The sequence below is a fragment of the Primulina eburnea genome, chromosome 15 (genome assembly GCF_022965805.1).
Source record: "Primulina eburnea isolate SZY01 chromosome 15, ASM2296580v1, whole genome shotgun sequence".
NCBI lineage: Eukaryota > Viridiplantae > Streptophyta > Magnoliopsida > Lamiales > Gesneriaceae > Primulina > Primulina eburnea.
The window spans coordinates 2,223,865-2,247,745 of NC_133115.1; the positions used below are offsets into that span (position 1 = coordinate 2,223,865).

The 23,881-nt window shown below is 33.0% G+C and overlaps 3 protein-coding genes across 4 annotated transcripts; 2 read left to right on the forward strand and 1 right to left on the reverse strand.

Moving 5' to 3' along the window:
* Nucleotides 1–4,358: 4,358 nt before the first annotated feature.
* Nucleotides 4,359–11,070, reverse strand: LOC140814571 (uncharacterized). Its single transcript, XM_073173593.1, has 9 exons — nt 10,858–11,070; nt 10,409–10,489; nt 10,202–10,322; nt 9,997–10,091; nt 8,516–8,587; nt 6,590–6,883; nt 6,394–6,502; nt 4,848–5,034; nt 4,359–4,697 (listed from the first exon to the last, which is right to left on the reverse strand). The coding sequence occupies exons 1-9, from the start codon at nt 10,879–10,881 to the stop codon at nt 4,610–4,612; spliced, it is 1,071 nt and encodes a 356-aa protein (XP_073029694.1). The 5' UTR covers nt 10,882–11,070; the 3' UTR covers nt 4,359–4,609.
* A 1,095-nt stretch (nt 11,071–12,165) lies between these two features.
* LOC140813950 (mitotic checkpoint protein BUB3.1-like) lies at nt 12,166–16,165 on the forward strand. The gene is made up of 9 exons (XM_073172783.1): nt 12,166–12,440; nt 12,548–12,678; nt 12,976–13,058; nt 14,341–14,607; nt 14,796–14,871; nt 15,065–15,145; nt 15,476–15,554; nt 15,660–15,760; nt 15,864–16,165. The coding sequence occupies exons 1-9, from the start codon at nt 12,321–12,323 to the stop codon at nt 15,949–15,951; spliced, it is 1,026 nt and encodes a 341-aa protein (XP_073028884.1). The 5' UTR covers nt 12,166–12,320; the 3' UTR covers nt 15,952–16,165.
* A 660-nt stretch (nt 16,166–16,825) lies between these two features.
* On the forward strand, nt 16,826–19,871 carry LOC140814675 (transcription initiation factor IIA subunit 2). Of its 2 annotated transcripts, none has more exons than XM_073173728.1 (4): nt 16,826–16,964; nt 17,484–17,634; nt 17,867–17,917; nt 19,459–19,871. In XM_073173728.1, the coding sequence occupies exons 2-4, from the start codon at nt 17,506–17,508 to the stop codon at nt 19,597–19,599; spliced, it is 321 nt and encodes a 106-aa protein (XP_073029829.1). In that variant the 5' UTR covers nt 16,826–16,964; nt 17,484–17,505; the 3' UTR covers nt 19,600–19,871. The 2 variants fall into 2 exon arrangements, with proteins under 2 accessions (XP_073029829.1, XP_073029830.1); XM_073173729.1 differs by having other exon boundaries at nt 16,826–16,889.
* The last annotated feature ends 4,010 nt before the right edge of the window (nt 19,872–23,881 follow it).

Genomic DNA, 23,881 nt, shown 5'->3' on the forward strand with positions numbered 1-23,881 from the left:
AAAGTAATATTTTTTCATAGATGACCCAAATAAGAGATCCGTCTCACAAATATGATCCGTGAGACCGTCTCACACAAGTTTTTGCCTAATCTTTATCATTGCCCTTGTGAATGATAAAGCGGTAAAAATTATAATATTTGGATTGTTAATTTAAAATATTTGAATTTTATTGTTATCAGCAATCATAACACTATGTTCGGAAGAATAAAAATGAAATTTGGAATTGGATTTGATATCTATGGATTTATAGATCTGTTGTGGTATTTGGCTAATATTATTTAAGAATTGGATTTGATAATTAAAATTAATTTTAGTTGTTTTTTTTAAAAAAAATAAAATTGTTTTACTTATTATTTTTAAATCTCTTTCTTATTAATAATTATTAATATCATGTATTGTTTATACATGATATACAAGAAAAATGATTTATAAATATAAGGAATCTATATTTTTTATTAAATAAATTTTTTAACTAATGAGAAAAGTTAATCTAAAGAAAATTTTGATAAAGTCGTCAAATTATGATAAACTAAGTTTTTAGTATTACAAAAATTATCTAAGATCATAAGAGAAAGAAAGAATATATATTATTTTTAAAATATATAAATGTTTTTAAATGATTTCAAAATAATTTTTTCAATTGAACGATGATGATGATAATAATAATAATAATAATAATAATAATAATAATAATAATAATAATAATTGTCATTTAGTTGTAATTTATGAGTGGTGAATAAATTAATGATGTTCTGAATTAATATTGACCTTTATAAAATAATAATAATATTTAATTATCATGGGATCGTGGGTACCTTTTCAGAAACTAAGGAGCCAAATATATGATGCAAGAATTTTAATTTATTTCATTTGTTGTGTTTTGTTATAAATTTTTATGAATATATAAATTACTCTTGGTATATTTAGAAATTTTATAATTTATATTTAAATTCAAAAATTTACCCTGCGTGTCTCATTAAGATCCAAATCTTTCTGTTTATTCTTCTTCATTTTACTTTTAAAAAATACCAAATTTGGCAATAGATTTTACACAAAAACTCTTATGATACGGTCTCACAGATCAATTTTGTGGGTCAAATATCTTATTTGTGTCACCCATGAAAAATATTACTTTTTATGCTAAGAGTATTACTTTTTATTATGAATATCGGTAGAGTTTCTCACAGATAAAGATTCGTGAAACCATCCTACAAAAGACATATTCTAGATTTTATTAGCAAATAATTAGTTGGGAATTCAAAATTTCTGATAATTATAATTGATAATATAATTATTATGTAGCACACAAAAATTTACGATTCGAAGAAAATGAAAAAAGGGAAATTAAAATAAATATTTTTAAATCTCGGAGACGATTATCTTGTTTGTTTAGCGGCTAAATCAGCTCTTAACAACTATTAATAGTCATTGTTAGTTATTAACTTTTTGGACTTTATAACTGAGAAGAGTATGCTTGTCGAATTTAATTTTTTGATAATAAAATGATTTATTTTTATATTTTTTCCAACTATTAAATTATTAAATGAAGCGCATATAATATTATTTCATCATGATATATTCTAATATCCCTCTTTTCTCACGATAAAGAAGTGTATTTATGTGAATATATTCGTTTCAAATTTTGACTTTGGATATTAAATAATTCATGTTAATTTGAATGTTAGTTGTCTCCATTTTTCAGACATATTAAGCAAACATCCAACATGGAAGCGGTAAAAAAAAATATAAGACTTTTGCGTATGCCTTTTCATTTCGCACGAGTGGAAAATGATGATAGTCTGCAGCACATTATATTTCAAAAATATTATCATTCGGCATGTACTCGATAAACTTTTAGTTAACGTAATAGTATATTAATTACGTTAGTCAAGTAAATCGGATTGAACAAATTTTGTGCGACAGGTTCATCGAGAAAATGTGGATAGAAGCAAACTCATGATTATTTGTCTAATAATTATATACTTCATTAAATCAGATTCCCGGAATGAGCACTATTGTTGAATTGTGTGATACGGTCTCACGGGTCGTATTTTGTGAGACAAATATCTTATTTGGGTTATCCATGAAAAATTATTATTTTTTAATGATAATAATATTACTTTTTATTGTGAATATCAGTAGGGTGACATGTCGTACAGATAAATATTCGTGAGACCATCTAACAAGAGATGTACTCAATTTTTTTTGGGCCTGACTTTAACTTTCAATTTTGGTTTTTTGTGTTGTGAGTTAAACTAAGACCCAAATTTGTCGGTGATTGGAAAGTCGAAGAATCAATAAAATGGTGTGAAAAATGATGGACAAGATGATTATTATGAAAATCCAAAAAAATCAAATAAAAAAACCTATAATTTCGGCTATTGAACTAAATTATCGATTTTTAATCGGTTTTGATAAGGAAATTCGGTTAGCTCGATTTGTCGAAAAAATCGGTCGGTTCAATGTATTAATTTCGGTTCGATTTTGATCGATTGCTAACCCCCTGTATTTCATGAACAAAACATGAGGTGTGTTTTTAGACTTAGTTGAGTTGGATTTTATAAGATATTTGTCTCACAAAATACGATTCGTGAGACCGTCTCACACAAGTTTTAGACTTAGTTGAGTTGGATTTTATAATCGCAAAATAAACTTATACAGCTTATGAAATTTAATTTAATTCTTCGATTGTGTCAATGTATCATGACTAGCACTATTGTGACAGCAATTAAGCTCTTTAAATCATATTTTATAATTTAATTAATATATTGTGGTCTGTCCAATTTTTTTGTTACATTTTAGGTGACATTAAGCCCGTTTAGAGTGTTTTTTCTAGGTTGTGTTTCAATCGATGAATTCAAGTGAATTTCAAATTTATTATATATTATGTTAAATATTTTTAATAGTCATTGTAATACATTTCAAAAACACATAATATGAATGTCATTTGAAATATGTCATTTAAATCAATAACTAAATTAAAAATCTTATTCTAAATTAACTCATTTCATCCATATACAATCAATTATTGTCATGAGTTTAATTATAAGGATTAATTATAAGGAGAGCTCGATTATCATTTATTGTAATGAGTTTAATTATTGGATCCAGATAAGGAGATGATATCTCGATAAATATTTTTTTTAATACATGGAGACTCTCGTAGTACATATTGGATCTAGATAAGACACGTCAATTTTGAAATTCTGATAAGCATGAAACAGACAATGCACATAACCATTAAAAATTAAATCATCTTCTTGGTTTAGTACAAATAAACCGAAGTAACTTCTTGATTAATCAAAACAAATCCAAAATTAAAAAAATTACATATCAAGTCATTGTTTCATTAAACCATCACACAATCTTCCCAAACTTCATTTGTCATCAATCAATATCTCTACTTGAATAATATTTAGTGATTGTATTTATTTACTGATAATATTTTATGAATAATATTTTATGAATAAATATAAAAACTATAACAAATAATATTTTATAAATAAAAATTGTTTGGCATTTATCAGTACTATCTAGACATGATTTCTTCCTATGCTAGGTCAAGTCATTCTCTGTACAATAATGTGTTCTATTCACTCTTCTAATTTTAAATCTCTTTTTCATTATGTTTAACTTTATTTAAATTATAATTATTTAGTTGAATTAATTCAACCAATTTCTGTATAAGTTTTGGATCAATAATATTCTATTTAAAATTATAATCCCCAATATAATATTTTAATAATATTATAATATTTTTTTTTAAAAAAATACTTATTAAGATAATTGAATCGTGTGGATGTCATTTTGTTCTTCTCTATTTCAACATTGATCGGAACAAGAAAAATCCATCCAATTCGAATAAAAATATTTTTGGAGCGAAGAAAATGTGACGAGATTCAAGATGAGTTGAGATTTTGTAGTATCGAGCGATTGCCGCTTTACGAAAAGCTATAGCTGGTGGTAATTGTGCAACTCAAATCTTTTAAATCGTACAATAACTCAAACACCACGGTTCGATCACTCTACCAAGCAGGGACAATTATTGCATTCAACAGATTTTGAGAGATTTTGTAAGTGTCATCAACATTTACGGCGTCAACTTATGGGATTCAAGATGAGTTGAGATTTATGGAGTAGAGTTGAATAAGTACAATCTATACCCTCGTTTTCTGAGTCAAACACCTGTATCTTCAAATCATAATTTATCACAAATCTCTTATGAAAATGCTCGAATATAATCTCAAACAAAGAATCCAGTAGTCGCTAGTTAGCTACATGAACTATATATGAGCTGAAATGGACAATATTGAAAAAACGCGGATAAATTGGACAATGAAATTGCCTTCAAAATCAAAAAATCAAGTGCAAGTCCAAATAGAGCAAACATGAGAAGGGAGGGATAAATACAAGAAATCTCATGGACACTAGTCCAATCTCTTTAATAATATCTTCTACAACTAAAAAAAACGTACCATCAGTGCTTACAAGTTCCCACGCAAAACAATCAGATTTTGCCCGATAAAAAGCCGCAATCTTTAAAGCAACATCACTCTAATAAGCAATCAGAAGATCACCAGATTCACTAGCATGAGCTTGTGTAGGTTGATTACTGAGGCTCTTCATCAGGTAACTCTTCATCCAGACCACGTTGAGAAATTCGGTAATATAGAATCCCCATTGTTGCCATGCACGCGCTGCACCCAGAACATAAAATGTTATTCTTCGCTTCTTCGTGAGGTTAGATGTGCATAAATTTGTACGTGTATTTACTGCTGTATTTGATAGAAAAGGAACAAATGCAACAGATGCTTCAACATAAAACATGAAAGAGTAAGAGATATTACATGATAGCTAAAATTAAGAGGAGTTTCCTCGGATCCATTCTAGTTGGCCTATGATGCCGTACACGGCCTTCAAATGCATCATCTGCATGTGACGCGTCTTTCCGTGGTGGAGCAGTCACTGGTAGAGTTGGCAATGCACTTGACCAGAAAGGCAGCAATGACCGGAGGAACTTGTGGCGAAATGTGCCTGAAATTAAAAATCCAGTAAGTTGGAGTTAAATTTTGGAATTATAAGCGAGTGGAGAGGTCAGACTAACACAAAATATTAGTGGTTCAGCCATAATGCCCACATCTACCTAGTCAGGAAGGATTAAAACTGTGTTATGTTCTCTTGACTTCGAATATAAGAATCAACTCTTCATATGAGTGACAAACTAGGTTGGAACATCAGAAAATACAAGAAATCGTTACTGGTGATAATAAAAATGAAATAACCTATATAGCACATTCTTCATTAAATCAAAAATATATCTGACACACCATACTGATTTCCAGCCGTCATCATTAACTTGTATACCAAGATATAATTAAACTGCTTAAGCCGAGACGAACAAGGTTTCCCATTTCAAAATGTGGACCAGCACTGTTGATTAGAAATAGACATGGAACAACAATTTTGGTGTTATACCATGGCGTCAACTGCACCTACCATGTTAACTTAATATACACAGAAAGGCCATTGTGCATTTGCAGAAGTGAGAGCAAAACCACATAAAATTCAGAAATGAAAGGAATGACGATCACTAAATGTTCTTTACCTTTTCACATAAGGTAAATAAATACAGTTCGAATGAAGTAACTTTAACTATATCAATATTCAACAATAAAGTCAGATCCCAAAATGTTCATGATGATATTACTAAATGAGGTTCTACAAAATCAAGCAACATTCCCATAGTTAGGTACAGTTAATTTCAAATATAAAAGATTGTGAAGTAGCATCTATAGGCAATTAGCGACAACTAGACTTAAGACTCGAGGATCAAGTTTAAATATAGAATAAATGAGTGTGTTCAACAATGAGTCATGGGTTGATTGTTAAGATCATATATAATATTCTTTTGTGACCTTCGACTTTGTTGACCTATTTTGATAGATGAAATAGAGGGCTAATGAGAGAAAACCTCGAATATTGTTCACACACTTTGTTGAGAGAATTTTCTGGTTGACATTTTATCCCCAACTTCTGCCATATAAATTCAAACTGACCTAATCTCAATCTAAACTGAAAAGTTTCAAGCTAAAAGGCAAAAGAGTTCCCTGTTGACCTAGGACTTATCCCTTGTGTATAGAGCACATGGGATGTTATCTTTTCTTTAAAAAACAAAAAACAAAACCAACTAGATAATCTGCAGAATAACATTAGATTTCCTAACATCTTTTGACTTGATCAAAGCCCGTGCCAATTTAACTTCATGTGTAGCAAGGACCGGATGAAACTTTCTGCATGGGCATGCAGAAATACTTCCTTCCACTAACCGATTAGCATTTCTAGTCGAAAGCAACAAAAAAAAAGGAAAGAAACAATAAATTAAGGACTCATCACCTCTTCGGGTGTACTTCTTCCTGTTAGCATCTTCATCATCAGCAAAATACGAGGACTCAGAATTCTGCCTTTCAGCTTGCAGTGCACTCTTCCGCGTGGTTGCACCAGGCTGGGTAACGGAAAGGTGCAAGAAACCAGTAAGAGAACACAATAATAAACAACGAATGCTATTAAAGAGAAAAATAAGACATCTTACACCAGAAGGGCTCGTGCTTTTCATGAAGCTGGATTCATTATTAGGCAAAGATGATGCTGCTGAGCTAGGTTCATCTATCTCCACAATATCTAAACTTGAAGGTCTTGCATAGCCTGTTGCCATAGAAGCTGCATTGTCTCCAACAGATGGCAAAACACCACCAGGGTATTCTCCACCTCCAGCAGCAGAGGCATGCGAAAGTGGTTCTGAAGCAAAGGCAGGTGGAGGACTTCGAGACTCTGTTCCATGCAATGAAACTGGATGATTCCCAAACAAGTTCTTCTCCAAACCAGTCTGAAAACAGAGGACATGCTCAAGTATCAGAGGGACAGAGAAACTTCCCAATCCCAATACCCACACACATACACACTCACAGATTTTTAAGATAAAAATAAAGATAATCAGTCCACTTTATCTTTTATCTTTATATAATAAATGTAGACTCCATCAAGAAAATAAAACTATTTACAGTTCTAAAATAAATATGTTCAGAGAGAGAAGATGCATGTAAGGTTTCATCACATTAAGTCATGTCCTTGGCAAAACTAAAAAATCGAAATAGAACATGAATATGATTCAAGTTTTGAAAAAAATAATCCAAACATAAATTTCACATTGGTACTAATTTGCGTTATTATGCTATTTATTTTAATGTATGGTATAAATGCAACATAAAAAGTTTAATATATGTTTCAAGAGACAATTATGGAACATCTTTGTATCAAATGTCTCACTCTAGAGAACCATTTTTATGTTTTTGGATGAGTATATTGCTTCATTTTGCTCAATCTATTAATCTGCATTTAATTCAGTTTATTTATTGGAACGACAAAATCAACTAAATAATTCGTGTTAACCTATATATTATTTTATAAATTTAAATGGGTTTACAAGCCAACCTCAGGAATTGACAAGATAGGAAAGATGATATGTATAAATGAGTACGATTATTTGTTGACCTCACTCATGTATTTTTTTTAAAAGCTCACTCATGTTTTACTTGTAGCCAATGCATCTGTGAAAATATGTCTTAATGATTATGAAGAGTTCATATGCTTGATTGAATTAAAGATCTTTTGATGCATTATTGATTGGTCACTTCCATTAAAAACTGTATTTTTTATTACTCACAAATTTTACGATGGGTTAGGAACAAAATCAAATTCTGTAGACATTTGTCCCCCCTACTGCCGCGGTGCTGACAACACCCCTTCTCACTAACACTAAGAAACATCACCAACAAGATCATCTTGTGATTGGAAACTATAATAAAATAGAAATGAGCACATCAAAGAGAACATAGAGGAAGAGGATGGCCAGAAGACAAGAAATTCAGCTTTGTGCAGCCTAATAATAAGTTAGACTGTCATATGCCACACGATCAAGAATGAGCAGAGAACTTAAAGAGGAAAAAACTGAATATTTTTGAGTGGTAGTGTGATACTGCATGTCCAATATTTTTTCAGATAAGAATAGGTGGTCAGTTATCTTTACATACTCAAGTTGCAAGGTTCATGAATCCTTCTCAGCTTGCCTTCTTGTTTTGTTAGGTACAAAAATGGAAAAGAACACACACACACACACACATAGAATTGTCCCGCTAAAATCCAGCTACCCTTATTAAAAATTTCAAGTTCCTCTTCCAACACGTAATGAGCCCTTCATTACCAAGCACAAACCACCACATAAATATTCCCACATAAATACATAGTTCAACTGAATAACAAATGCAAGAATCACATTATGATCTGGTTTTGTGCCATTTTCCAAACATTATATTCCAATAAAATAGGGAGCAGAAACCTCATGGCATGAATAAATTTATTTCTCCAAAGCGTTGATTAGGTTGGTAGCTGTTCATAAGACGAGTTTAAGCAACAATATAATGTGCACTCTGTTATAATATATATAAGAGTAACATTTTACCTGCATGATAGCTTCTTTTAGTTTTGAATGAAGGCGTGATCCAGAATCCTTGATACTTTTTGGCGGCCATATCTACAAACAATCAGGCATAATTCACAAGATAGAAACACACACCAGCAAACAAACAGTGATACTAATGTAAGCAAAACTCAAAGCCATCATGTTAGACAGATGCCTGTGATGGAAGAATCCAATCTCATTGTTGGTTTAGAATAACCAGAGCTTCGTCTCATATCCAGTTGAACTAGAATAATCCATCCAAGGTAATCATGGTTACATTTTTTCAAATACAAACATAGTTTATAAGCTGACGCCAATGATGTGATCATTTTATCTCTCGAGTTTGGGGTACCTATTATTCAGTTAATAGGGGCAAAAAATATAGCCTTGATCAATTTTAATATGGCTATACAAGTACAAAAGACAAATTGCTTACATGTAAAAGAACTAAGTTGAATGACTGCGTCAATACACATGTTTCACTCAAACATCCCAAATTCATTGGGCAAACAAAGTACAACGCAGTCTCCAATTCCACTAAACTTGTACTCTCACTTTATTTTCAAATCTGTCTTAAAACATGGCAAATTAACATTATATTGGGTAAAGATGGTCACAACTTGTTGAATCTCTGGTAGGCATGGGATAATATAGCACAAAAACAAGTTTTCCAACTTTTTTTATAACAAATTTTGGCTACTATAGAAGTCGTAATTTGCAGCACAATCAAGGTCCTCTGTTATATCTATACTATCCTATTAAGTCTGAACCTCTTACACTGACTACCTAGGGGCTTGAGGTAATGGTGTGGGGTTTCTTTATTTAATACCAAATATATATTTATCTTATTTAATATTAGATATTTTTTTAAAAAAAACTATTTTTTATTGTAAATTCACTAATGCATGAAATTATCTCAATCTTATCCAAATTTTATTCAAGTATAAATGATCATATCACCCCTCGTCCAAAATATACTATAGACACAATACACTTTTCTAAAAAAAAAATTATAAAAAAATAATTATATAGTTTAAATTTTAATATAATCTGTTCAATTTTACATTTAAATTACTGAACACAAAAAAAAAATGTATATGTGCACATTGCATGTCAAGAGGTACTAGTAAAGCTTAACACTGAAGACCTTAATCTAAAACTCAGAATTTTTTGTAAGAAGTTCATCATCAACATCCTGACCATCATGCTGATAGATCAAAGTTAAACAAGAAGACAAGCCTCGTACTGTATGGAGTTGCATGGCACTAACAGCTGGTCTCCATGATATGGGTCAGAAAAGATTAAGAATTATAGCCATCTCTATGACATAGAACAATCAAATGCCAGGAACAACTTTGTTCCGTCAAGATAGTTAAGAGAACAAAGATTCAAGGCCCATAATCAAAAGATTGTTTAAATGGATCATGAAAACAAGGTAACAAGACAATGAGAAATGACACTGTTTTCTGGGCAGAACTTACAGAAGTTGAACAGGCAGAACAAATATATCCAGCAGGGGCAGTGTGTGGAGGAAAACTTTTAATGTGTTTGACTAAGCAGCTTGTGTGGATAACATCTGCAAAATGTAATAATGGGATATGTGAGAAGGACGATTTCAAACGATTGCTCAAAATTCAAACTGAAAGCAAAAATGAAATTGGTAAATTACCAAGCAGGTTCACTTACGCAAACAACCCAATCGAGTAGTCTGAGAGTCAGCTCCTTCTTCAACCACAGCTTGACAATAGCAACATTTAGGAGGCCAGTCATACTCACCATCGATTACCCAATCAGAGTAAGTCCTCACCTAAGATGTAAAAGCAAAATTTCCTTTCTAGTTTATTGAAAAGACAGGCATCTGAGCAATGAAAGCATCGACTGGAATGATCATACCACACAAATTTGGTGCTCCGGAAAGCATATACATTCTCCACAAACGGGCACCTTATGGACGAAGCAATACAACTTGGTCGCCTAAAACCCAGATTATACAGAATGCATTGTCATTATTGCATTCAAGGATAACTAATAAATCAAATGAGCAATCGAGATACAGAATTCCACGGCAATCAGAGAGTAGTTAAATGGGCCAATTGACTGTCTCGCACCATACCACTAGCATAACCAAAATCCTAAATTGGAGAGTTTTATTCAATTTACAAATCATCTACCGCCCACAAACCCATATCATTGAGAGACTAGCCAATAAAAAATCTCCGTAAAAGATAATTCAAAGTTCGATCCGATCTAAATTCAGCCAAATGCATGTCTTACTTTTCACCAACACTTAATTTGAAATTAAACACCAATAAAATACACCGATGCGTGCATAGATACAGTACCTTGCGGCATTTGCAGACCACCATCGCATGGAGTGGCTAAGAAACCGAGGATTTCCAGATCGAGATCTCAGAAGCAACTGTTACAGTTTCAGAGACTTCCAATCCGTATGAATTTAGCTGAGCCGGGAGGAAATAAGATCTTCAGGTTTTCCGGTGAGTAATTTGTGTTTCCAGTTTCTGTCAGTTGGATGCTCAATCCTCTCGAGTCAGTTGTTTTTGTGTGTGAGATCGTTCTATATTGTCAGGCCCATTTAGGCTTTATTGGGCTGCAAACATTTTAGATCCATTTTTATTTTTAATGCTATATTTGTATGTCATTGTACATTGATATTTGTTTATTTATGATATCTAGTTTAGAACAATTATATTATGTTTAACAATAATTATTATACTAATGTACGTGTTGCGTACTTGTACCATATTTTTTTATGGTTCATTTGATTTATATTTAAATGTGAATCAAAATATAATTATAAAAATGGTGAAGGACTACACTATAATTTTGTTTTTTTTAAAAAAAAAATAAATAAATAAAATAAAGAAGAGCCACCGCTGATTAAACAGATTATTGGCATTCGGAATGAGATGACTATGGGGCTTGGATCGAAGGAGGCTGCGACCGTCGCCTTGGACAATTGGTTTGGTGGCGGGAGGGTAGTGCAGCTCTTGTGGCAACTGTATATCACGTGTGGAACATAAGAAATAGAGTTATGTTCGACAATGCAAAGCCCGACGTTGACGAGATAATTAAGGTGATCAAGATACATGTCTTCTGTTGCATCCCGAGATCTATTGAAATTTCCCAGCCATCGACTCGGAGTGGTCTTTTATGATGTAAAGTTCAGGTTAAAAAATGTGTTTGACATTTGGTTTATGCATTTAGAGTATTGGAATACTGATAATTGTATTGGTTAGTTTAGTATTCTTTTATGGGATGCCGGGTGTAGTGGTATCTTATCAATTTTTACCAAATTTTAATGAAATTTTTATTAAAAATAAATAAATGGGACATTTTAGATTTTGGAGGGAAAATTGCAAAACATTAATTTACACCTAAACACTTAACATTAATTAATAATTGATAAATAAAATCTGAAAAAATATGCAATTTTATCACTGAATACTAATTTTATTCAAACCATATTTTATCATTTTCTAGTCTCAATATATATATATATAAATATATATATATATATTTATATATCAACAATTGATTTTACACAATTATTAATAAAAAATAATTTTAAGATAAAAATGAATATACCGTGTAAGAATATATTCCTAAATTTTTTGCAATTCCAGTTTCCGAGGTTCAAACGATTCAACGGAAAACAGACTTCAGAGTATAAATAGGCTCAACAGTTAGAAATTCGAATTTGAATTCCCCCTTCACCGGCGTTTAATTGTTTCGACTTTCAAAATCCCTAATCTGTAATCTCTCTCACTAGTGATAGAGGATAATCATGACGGCGGCGCCGCCACCATCGACCGGCCTCGAACTGGCAAACCCTCCGACGGACGGCATTTCCAATCTCCGTTTCTCCAACCACAGCGATCACCTCCTCGTTTCCTCGTGGGACAAGGTTTTGTTCAGCGGTTCTTTGTAACCGACTTGCAATACCATTAACTGTTGGAATATTTTGTTTTAATGCTGGATTTATATATATTTAGATTTTCTGTGGGTTGTCAGACTGTTCGATTGTACGATGCGAGCGCCAATGCTCTGAGAGGAGAGTTCATGCACGCAGGTCCGGTGCTTGATTGTTGTTTCCATGATGATACGTCTGGGTTTAGTGCTTGTGCAGACTTTACTGTTAGAAGGTGATTTCAGTTCTGAATTTTCAATTATTGACCTTTTGGAGATAATAGATTAATTTGGCTAAATATCACTTGGCATGTAGAAGCCTGTTTTATTTGTTATCTATCGTTTGGATTGTAGAACCCTGCTTTCTGTTTCATTCAATTTCATCTAATGAATTATTGGCATCGGTTGACTTTGCGTTCCAAGAATGCTGAATATGTTCTGCTTGATTTACTGTTCTGTGTAATTATCAGCCTTGTGTTGAGAATATCTGCGATTCAACGATGCTTATAGTGACTGTGCTTTTTATGCTCCAGGCTTGTATTCAACTACAACAGGGAAGATATTTTAGGGAGGCACGAAGCTCATGTTCGCTGTGTTGAGTATTCTTATGCAACTGGTGGGCCTTCCTATAATTTGTTAGTTGCTACTATGTGTAGAACTTCTTTCATAACTCCGATAGAATTCCCTAGTCATTGGTCCTGAGTTTGTTGGACTATTGATGGCTTGAAATATTGTAATACCAGGAAAACTCTACTGAATAGGCAACTTGGTCTTGCTGCTTTATCCTAGGCAGTACTTTAATGTCCATACCTTTAATTCCCTCGCGTGCATCTCTTAGTTTAAAAAATCTAAAATGGTCGAAATTCGAAAAAGATGTAATCAGAGGAGACTTGTCATGCTTTTCTTTCCTACTTCAAATAGGCCATATACTGGGTTTTGACATTATATCTTCTAATTGGGAATTACGTGGCTAGTAAATAGGATTATCTAGCTTAGGGATGTAAACAAACCGAATCGAGTCGAATATGACTAAAATTTGAAAGCTCGAATTCGGTTCGAAGTGAGTTCTATTCGGGTTTTGAGTTCGAGCTCGATTTGAAGTTACTTTTGGCTCGAATTCGGTTGGAATAAAAGTTCGAGTTTGTGTTCGGCTCGAAAGATTCGAACATATTCGTGAATTATTTGAATTATTGCTCAGAAAAAGCACTCAATGCTCGAAATTTATTTATAAAATATATAATTATATTATATTAATAAAATAAAATACTAAACCTCACGAGCGGCTCGCGAATTGTCGAATAATAATTTGGATCGACTCTCAAGTTTGGGTCGAAAAAAGTTCAAACATGTTCGAGTTCAGCTCGAATTCGATAAGCTCAAATACAAATCAAATATTTTTCGAAACCTGCTTGAAAAGGTCACTGAATCGTTTCGATTCGTTTCCACCCTTAGTCTAGCTAAACACATTCATTTTGTTTATATATTTTTTAAGACTTGGTTGAAAGACCTTGAAAAGTGGATCCTTTCATGAATCTAAAGGTCGTGTTTTTTTAATATAAAATATATTTCTTTTACGAAATCATATTTTGAGTTTGCTTCATTTGACCTATTCAAAAGCTCTAACAATCACTATGGTAGTTTTGCTTATGAACTTGTCCTTTTCAGCCGTAAAAGAATTGTCCTGCATTTTTTAGTGTGAATTTAGTTTTCTACTCATATATATCAGATATACACGATATTTCTTATGATAGGTTATTTATTTCCCACCAGTTTGTGACAACGTTGTGAATCTAGTACTTGACTGTAGTATTATTTACACATTACTGTGATCCAGTGTGCCACATACTTGGAGATATTTTTGTTCATTATCTGTAAATATTACCTGCAAATTATTTCAGGCCAAGTTATTACTGGTAGTTGGGACAAAACCTTGAAGTGTTGGGATCCTCGAGGTGCAAGTGGTCAGGAACGCACACTAGTCAGTACATACTCTCAACCTGAGCGTGTTTATTCTATGTCACTTGTTGGCAATCGATTGGTTGTTGCAACTGCTGGAAGACATGTAAATGTCTATGATCTTCGAAACATGTCTCAACCTGAGCAGCGGAGGGAATCATCTTTGAAATATCAAACAAGATGTGTTCAGTGCTATCCCAATGGAACAGGTGCTGTTCTCGTCGTACTATATTTTGGGTTGCTGTTATCTAAAGTTCCTTTTGCTTTTCTTTCAATCAAGCTTGTTTCATGATAGTTTTGGAACTTCATTCCTAGGGATTACATGAGATCTCACTGAATATGCAATTAATCGACTATGGCAATTGTTTTGCTCACATCTGTTGCTTTAGATTTGCAGGTTATGCTCTTAGCTCTGTTGAAGGTCGAGTTGCAATGGAGTTTTTCGATCTCTCTGAGGCTGGTCAATCCAAAAAGTATGTATTATCTCACGCTATTTAGAATGACTTAGATTTTTTTCCTGGTTATAAGTAGATATTCAGAACAACGAAGACAATGTAGCAGAAATGCGTTTGAGCTTCAACATTCCTTTATTAGCAGAATCTGTATAGGTGTTTTATGGGCTCGTTGCGAAGAGTAGGCTCCCTTTGTTGATGGTCTGTTTTCCAGGTACGCATTTAAATGTCATCGGAAATCAGAAGCAGGAAGGGATATCGTCTACCCTGTGAATGCCATTGCATTCCACCCTATGTAAGTTATCCTGCAGTTGATCTTTATTCTTTCTGTTCCACCATCTTTGAATCAATTGGTCTTACCTCACATGCTAATAAAAGAAACAACTGCTATGTGAACAAGAATTAAACGTAGCTGTACTGTTAGAGGCTAAAGCATTATTGGCTAAGCATTATCATAAATCCTTATGAAATGGTAGGACTATTATATTGATCTACGTGTCACGATACTTGGAAAGAGTTTGGTTTGAGTTGATTAATCACATAATTGGGATCAATGATGCAATTGTTTGTTCTCCTGCTAAAGACAACTTTCCCACCCATTTCTTACTCCAACATTTAACTGTAGCTATGGCACTTTTGCAACTGGAGGTTGTGATGGTTATGTCAATGTTTGGGATGGAAACAACAAAAAGAGGTTGTATCAGGTAAAAACACAATTACACTTAGTTTTTATACCCTCCGTGTTGTATAGCATCGCGATGCTATACGGAAATTGATACTATATTTGTTGCCTCTTGTTTGATATGAAGTACACGAAGTACCCGACAAGCATTGCAGCTTTGTCCTTCAACAGAGATGGCAGACTTTTGGCTGTTGCATCTAGTTATACCTATGAAGAGGGAGATAAACTGTAAGATTGATTTTCAGGCCTCGTTCTCTGTCTTTGTCTCTATCTCTGTCCGTTTCTTGCTCCGAACATGCTTCTCATATCTTCAATTCATGTTGTTTTGCAGCCATGAGCCCGACGCTATAGTTGTCCGCAGTGTGAATGAAGTAGAAGTTAAACCAAAGCCAAAAGTGCTACCCAATCCTGCTGCATGAGTGAACCAAGATTCGATAGTTCTGTGATATTTTTGAACAAGTTTGTATTTGTGGTGATTTTAGCAAACGACCTCTGTTGTTATAATCATTTTCTTGTTGATTATTCTGAGTGATGAGTTGGATTTGTGTGGAAATATTTAAAGATTCGGAATGTCCTCTGTTACAATTAGTTTTATGGCGCAACATGATGTTCTACTGTTAGCATTATCTTCAATTGACATGTCAGACCGTTTTGTGTCATTTACATGCTCTGAAACAATGCGGACTTTTTATTAGGTAAATCCCACTTTACAAGAAAGTTGTTTTTAAAATGAATTAACTCAAAAACAATGAAAATTATATCCAACCAATATATGTATGTAATGGAATTTTTTTTTATTTTCTTAATCGATTTTGATACAATCTCACAATTGAAAAGTATTTGAAATTTATAGTGTTATAAAATATAAAAAATGATATTTTCTATAACATTCAAGATATCATTTTTATTTTGATTATTTTAGTTAATAGTAAAATGATATAAAAAATGATATTTTCTAATAATTCAAGATATCATGTATATTTTAGTTAATATAAAATTGATATTTTCTATACGACCTGTGAGACCGTCTCACCATCTCACAAAATACGACTCGTAAAATCGTATCACACAAATTTTTGCCATGAAAAATTACCTAGTACACACCATGATTCGGAGTTCAATTTCAGAGTGTAACCAAAAGATCAGAAATTGCTTTGGGTTGGGGTTCTGTTTGGGAATTCACTTAAAATAGATTCAGATAGTGAAAAATCTCTGAGGGCATTATCGTCTTTCTGCTTCTCGCCCTTCCAAACTCCCCTATATAACTCTTCATCTACAAAATGAAGGTATAAATATCCCCAAATCCACTCCCCGCTCTTCCCCAAATCTTAGATCTGCGTTCTTTCGATCGCTTTGAGTAATGATCTCTGTTTGAAAAGTTCATCGTTTTCTGCTCTAGATTGATTTCACTCCAGATCGAGTCTGTAAAATAGTGCGTGTTTATTAATTTGAGATACGAAATTTGTATTTTATTATGTTTCTTCGTTGGTTCTCGCTTCTTCTTTCAAGCCTAGCTTCCCTTTCCATTTTCTTGGAAAAAAGAAAAAGAATTGATTTGTATTCTTTTCATTTGAGTCTTCTGTTTTGTGATAATGAACCCATGTCTTTGATGGATTAATCACTGGGTTATGCTATGATTTTGAAATTGTTGCTGGGTTTTAGTTGTCTCTGTTTATGGAGCATTAGTTAGTCTGTTAGGTTGTGTTTGTACCATTAGGAGCTCTCGTGAATCTGAAAATTTGATGGACGAGTCCTCTCTTTCTTCTACATCGACATCTCCGTATTTCTATATTTACGAACAGAGAACCCTCTAATTTCTTGATCATTAAGTGCTGCTGATCTTTCAACCGCAAATTGGACGAATTTCTCCCTCTCTTTTTTTTGTTGCAGCAGGGTTTTTTTTAGCACTGTTTTTTTTATTGTAACCAGTTTGGCTAATATTTGTGTGTAGGTCGTACTGTTTGGCACAAAAAATGGCGACTTTTGAACTGTACAGGAGATCCACTATCGGAATGTGCTTGACAGAGACACTGGATCAGATGGTCTCTAGTGGAACTCTCAGCCCGGAACTTGCCATTCAAGTTCTTATTCAATTCGACAAGGTTTTTTAAATTTATACCCGCATTACTATGTTAGGACCTGGCTCTTTGCACGAGAAATCGATTTCCCTTGTGGAAGATGTGTGAAGTTTGATTAATTTCGTTGAGCAGGAAGTCATATAACTGTATAGATGAGTGCATCGTTGTGACTTGTGCAGATAATAATTTGTTGTAATGTTTTTTGTACATGCTCAACTCCAATATAAATTATTAGTTTTTTGCTTCATTTTTGCAGTCGATGACTGAAGCTCTGGAAAGTGAAGTGAAGAGCAAGGTTTCCATTAAGGTCAAATGCTTTCCGTTTTAGGGAGAATGATTATGTTTATAAATGCTCACGTGTATGGCCTCTGCTTTGTGGTAAATGATTTGTAATTGAGTTGGAATTTAAAAGTGGAGAAGCTGATACATGGCATCAATGCCTTTATGCTTGTGTGAATGCTTTGCCAAAGTTGTGTGTGTTTTCAAAAGTCTATGCTGCCATCTTCTATTGGTTGAAGCCAAAGTCCAGTCCAGTCCCAATATTTTCTGCTCATTTCATTTTTAATCATTCTTTAGTACACAACTTTAGTATTGCCACTAGCCATATTCCAAGGAATCATAAAAGATTGAAGTGAACTGAAGAATCTGTGGTCCATATAATTGTTGAGAATAGGAGCTTAAGTTTTGAGAGTAAGAACTCTTTTATTCTCCCGGAAAATATCAGCTCCAAATCCTAGAAATCTAACGTTTTTTAAGAGAAGGAATTGCTTTGCTTTCATTGGGAACCACATACCCAACAATGGATTTCTATTTTCTAATTTTTTTCCTTAATCAAATCTTCAGACAAAGAATTTGTCAGTAAGAAATGACAATAATCATTCAATCATTGTGGTCAAGAAAGAGTAGTTGTAGAGAAATTAGAAAATCCAATACATTGTATTTTATTGCTATTTGTCAATTGGAGGACTTCATTTTGTACCAGTATCTTGCTCTTTTTCTCTGATGCATGGCGTTTCCTTCTTTAGACATTGAGCTCCCATTCTTTTGGTTGTGTTTCTCTTCCTTTTTGTGTTCTTACTTCTACAATCTAGCAAGATAGGAGATTCCATCTTTGGGTCCACCATGATTGATAAAGGCATTGGGTTGTAAGAATTGTTGGAACTTAAAATTCTGTGTTTTTTCCTGCTTGTAATGTATTGAAAAGGTATGCATTCTTCTATGATAGCTATCGTAAGTTATTAATGTTCTCTATTAGTCTGAATGATCGAGCTTCACCTGTTTCTGCAGTAGTGGATAATTTGAATCAGTTGTTTTGTGGCCGTGATATTTTATGTGTCTCTCATCAAGATATAAACCATCAGGCTGATGTCAATCATGGTGATTTATACCTGCTGAGTTCCAGTTCTTTTGAACTTCCCTTTTAGTTATTCTAATCAAGTGTTGAAGTAGCGGTTGTATAGAGAACATCATTTACATTATAAAACTACTTAAAACAAATCCTCTACTTCCTCATTTGGCCTCTTGAGTGGATCTTGCTATTCTTTGTCTGTGATATAGTAGGGTAATCCGGTTTATAATCAACCTAAAGAGGGTGCAAGTACACTTTGATCCTTCCACTTTGGAGGCTTTTCTGGCTGCTTTCCTGATTTTCTTAGATTTTTGCTAGCTCTTTGACTTGCTTTTTAACTAGTCCTGCTGCTTAGTTGGCATCGCATTCCCTTAAGTTATGTTACATGTATTACTTGTAATTTTTTCCTCCTGCACATATATCCAAACTGTCTTTCTATGTAAGTTACCAATGTTAAAGCTCTATGTTTTCTTTCCTTTCCACCTGTACGTTTGCTGCAGGGGCATCTTCACACTTACCGATTCTGTGACAATGTTTGGACCTTCATCTTACAAAATGCTCTATTAAAAAGCGATGAGGGCCAAGAATTAGTTGATTCTGTCAAGATCGTTGCCTGTGACTCCAAGTTATTGACTCAGTGAATAAAATATGCATCATTGGGTTTTCAGTGGTAGTTTATGTGTATTTATTTTCTTGTAATGGAGAGAAATGCTGCTAGACAGAAGATGACATGGAAGTCTAAGTTACTTGGATCCAATTTTGTATTTTCTGATAAAACTACTGGGAGAAAAATTGGTCGTTGTTTGTAAGCTAATCAAATCTACAAAATGTAATTGGTCAAGGACTTTTGATCGTGCTGCATGAACCTTTTCCAGAAAATTTGGTTCAATTGATGCACTCCTCTATTGGCTTACTATGTTTCCATCTCTTGGAACTTTTCCCTTCACGTATTTGGGATAATTTTCTTGAAGTTTCGAAATTTGCTTTTACATACTTGCAAATTCGAGATTGGGGATATCATCCTCTACCTGTCCCGATTTGTTGTGGAGATTTAAAAAAAATCTCTGAACCTATAGTGAATATCGGTAGTGTTGATCTGTCTCACAGATAAAAATTCGTGAGACCGTCTCACAAGAGACCTACTCTTTATTATTTGGGATAAAAACGATTTTGTGTTTGGTTTGTTGGGTTGAGGATTAAAAGTTGGCAAATATTTCCTTTGACCAAATGACCCCTTCCCATTTTATAATTTACCTATGAACTTAGCAAAAAATAGATCTCGTTCATCTCTCGTTATCCAAGTGTCGCCCGCCGACCCATCTTGGAAATGCATGCGGCTTTTTGCAAGAAAATGGAGTTGGCGATGAGGAACAGCAGCCCACAGACTTGAATCCAGAGCTGCGGATAAGCCTACTGTATCCGAAACAACATCAAGAATCATTGAAGACCGGAAGAAGGGTGATCGGTGGGAGTAGAGATAATTCTGAAAGATACGATTTTCTTGGATTGAAAAATGGAGTTTTTGATTACATAAGCTTGGAAATTAAATGAAATGAAAATTTGGGTATGTGATAAATTTTGGCAAAACTTTGATGGTCTCACGGATCGTAATTTGTGAGACATACCTAAGAATATTACTTTTTATTGTGAATATCGATAGGGTTGACTCGTCTCACAGATAAAGATTCGTGAGACCGTCTCACAAGAGACCTACTATAAATTTTAGTATTTTCTCGTGACATATTAATATTAGGACTAGAAATACCAACGTCAAATAAGGATAGAATTCACGAGTTTTCGAGATTGAACAGTACCTTTTCACAGCCATGAGGTAATCTATTTTGTTTCCCAAAAATGAGTCAAACGCTATACTATTGATTAATCCTACTCTAATCACCCCTACCAAACTTTGTGCAAACAAGGGTCACAGGATAATGTTGGAAAACGAAATCTTAACTACATAAAATAATTTTTTAGGTCCCTTTTTCTGTATGAGTGGATCAAGGTTTGTTTTGCGATAAGCATAAAATAATCAAGAATCAACTTTTATATTCGTTTTTTCTTTTAAAAAAATGAACTGCTGGCATTGAAAGTAACAACCAAATTAATTGCATAATAAAGAAACTTAGGAGACTGGTGGATATGATTGATTGAGGTACAAGTAAATATTATGATGATTTGGTTCTCATTTTTATTTTTTTTTTGGAAAAAATAATTAATTGCTGCAGCTGATCCTCTGTTAAAGTAGGCTGCTTCACAGCTCTCAGTAGCCTTTTTCTTTAACGCCTTCTGAACACCTATTCCTTGTATATTTAATGGGGGAAGATCCAATGGGTCTTTCTTGAATTTTTTTTAAAAAAATTAATATGACAAAAATTTATGTGAAACGATCTTATTTTGTGAGACATATTTATTATTTGAGTCATCCATAAAATGATATTATTTTTTATTATCAATATCGGTAAGGTTGACTCGTCTCGCATATATAAAAATTCGTGAGATCGTCTTAACAAAAGACCTACTTATTTAATATTACACCATTCTTTCTTACAATGTTTTTCTTGACATCACACACATTATTATTTAAATATATAAATTTATTTCAAAATTAATCAATTATACCAAGATTTTTGTCAAAGCCACACTGATGGATCTGATTTTCTTTTGCCGCATCATATCAGATTACCATACCATGTTAGTTAAATAGAGTTTAATTCTCACTAGTAAAGTAAATCTAGGTTTAATTACATTCACTTCTCTTGAGGTGTATCGTATTTAGGAACAAATTCAACTGTACTTGAAGCGTGATCGGATCATTCTGGGACTCAGGTCGGGGATGAGACGAAAAAATAAAGGAAGCAGGATCAAGAATCAACCCAAGAAAGAAGTGCTCTTTTATAAACTATCTTTAAGTTTGCAATACCAAATAAACGAATCAGACCAACATATGATCGAGTGTACTCGAGCTCTCAACTTAGCCCGGGCATGGTAATATAGCTTAGAAGATCAGGAGTCCTGTTCTCGTTCTCGAACCACGTTCATCTGCTTAAGCAACTCGGTACATGTGTCAATTCAGGGTCATGTAGATATGAGATGTCGTGCTTTGAAATCATTGACGTGTCACTCGACGAACATAAGGATGATGTGACTAGATTAGAGGCATTATGAGCTGTCATATGTGACAGTGTCAAGAGTCATGGCATGAGCAACAATCTCGTCATAAGTAGAAACCCCACCGAAAACAAGAGTATCATTACATTTTCTTTTGTAAATACACATGTTTACTTGATCCAAAATGATTCTATTCACTTAATATTTATGCACAATTACTCAATATACCTTCTCTTACTACATTTTTTATTGCAAAAAACACTTGACTGACTTGAAAGTTAGAGTGATCATGGTGGAAAACTTTCTAGTGCCCCGGTAATGTTCTATGCTATGCAAGTGTGCATGTTATTCTGCATGAGTATCATCTGTCCAATCTCTAGTGTGCCCAAGAAGAACTTACACGAGCCCAGTGAATATTTCACCAGCTTTCCCGATTTCAGTATAGTATGACAAAAAAATCAAATAGTGTCTAAATTTACAAGCATCCCATCAGATTTATATAAATCTTGCATTTTATGTCATTAGGTTTTTGATTATCTTATATTCTTAAGAAATCAAATTAAATGTAAAATAAATCTCAAGTTTATGTGTAGTGTTAAAATTATCGGATTTAATTTTATTTTACACATTTAATAAGCGTCAAAAGAGGGATATTTAATATCTAATAAATGTAATTGGATATTTTTGTATCATACTTTATATTTTGACATGTGTTTTTTTTAAAAAAAAAATTGGAATCCTGAAGACGTGGAAACATTAATCACCACTGTTTAAGTGCTGATTTAAGACATTAATAAATGATAATCCACGTGATTAATCATCCGAAATATATGTGGCCTAAGCAAAACCACGTAGTACTTCTACAAAAATAAAATACACTAAGAAGTAAGAACAAAGTGACACATGTACATATGGTTGGCACAAGTTTCCAATAAAAAGAGATAACTTTTATTTTAATATTGACAAAAACTTTGTGTGAGACAGTTTCACAAGTTGTATTTTGCAAGACTGATATCTTATTTGGGTCATTCATGAAAAAATATTACTTTTTATGCTAAGAGTATTACTTTTTATTGTGAATATAGGTAAGGTTGACCCGTCTCACAGATAAAGATTCATGAGACTGTCTCACAAGATACCTACTCTTTAATATTTGAGATTAGAGTTTTAAAAAGATGATACTTTGTATACAATGGCTTTAAAAATCTGAGTTTTAATATTGATAAAATAAAATTATTTAATTTTAATTTTTTTTCCGTGATAATGTGTTTCGTATATTTTCATTGATATATGACTTTCAACATTTTTTAGTTGTACATCGTAAATTGCGTTGGAGAAAGCCGATTTTGAAATCACGAAAAATCATTTTTTGTTGTAGTTAAATATAGGGGAGTAGATGCCGATTTCAAATTTTTAGGATATGGTTTGCAAATTGAACAAATTGTTATTGGATGTTATACAATTTTATGGAGTATCCAATGACTAAGTTGATGCTGAATTCAACTTCTACCTAAATTTGTAAGAATTTATTCAACCAACATATCTTATTATATTAAAATGATATTCACATGTGTACCTAATCAAAATTAGGTGTTTAATAGTATATTGATGTAAGTATATGTGTCAATAACAACTATTATTGCGAGATCATATCAAAGTATATAGTGTTATGCTACACAATATTGGTCGTAAAATCGATTGTTTTTACGAAAAGTTGAATATTAATAACAATGTAATTAAGATATAAAATTTAAAATATATGGTAACATTTTGAATATTTTATGATTATTTTAAAAAATCACACCATAATCC

Bases quoted from the DNA above. Each gene is read 5' to 3' on its own strand.
- LOC140814571 (XM_073173593.1), bottom strand. From the start codon at position 10,881: ATGGTGGTCTGCAAATGCCGCAAG. The intron at 8,588-9,996 runs GTAAGTTCTGCC...GATTGTTTGTAG, and splicing joins GTTCTGCCTGTTCAACTTCT to ATATGGCCGCCAAAAAGTAT. The intron at 5,035-6,393 runs GTGATGAGTCCT...TTTTAATTTCAG, and splicing joins GAAGAAGTACACCCGAAGAG to GCACATTTCGCCACAAGTTC.
- LOC140813950 (XM_073172783.1), top strand. From the start codon at position 12,321: ATGACGGCGGCGCCGCCACCATCGACCGGCCTCGAACTGGCAAACCCT. The intron at 15,146-15,475 runs GTAAGTTATCCT...ATTTAACTGTAG, and splicing joins GCCATTGCATTCCACCCTAT to CTATGGCACTTTTGCAACTG. The intron at 15,761-15,863 runs GTAAGATTGATT...GTTGTTTTGCAG, and splicing joins TATGAAGAGGGAGATAAACT to CCATGAGCCCGACGCTATAG.
- LOC140814675 (XM_073173728.1), top strand. From the start codon at position 17,506: ATGGCGACTTTTGAACTGTACAGGAGATCCACTATCGGAATGTGCTTG. The intron at 17,635-17,866 runs GTTTTTTAAATT...TCATTTTTGCAG, and splicing joins TTCTTATTCAATTCGACAAG to TCGATGACTGAAGCTCTGGA. The intron at 17,918-19,458 runs GTCAAATGCTTT...CGTTTGCTGCAG, and splicing joins AGAGCAAGGTTTCCATTAAG to GGGCATCTTCACACTTACCG.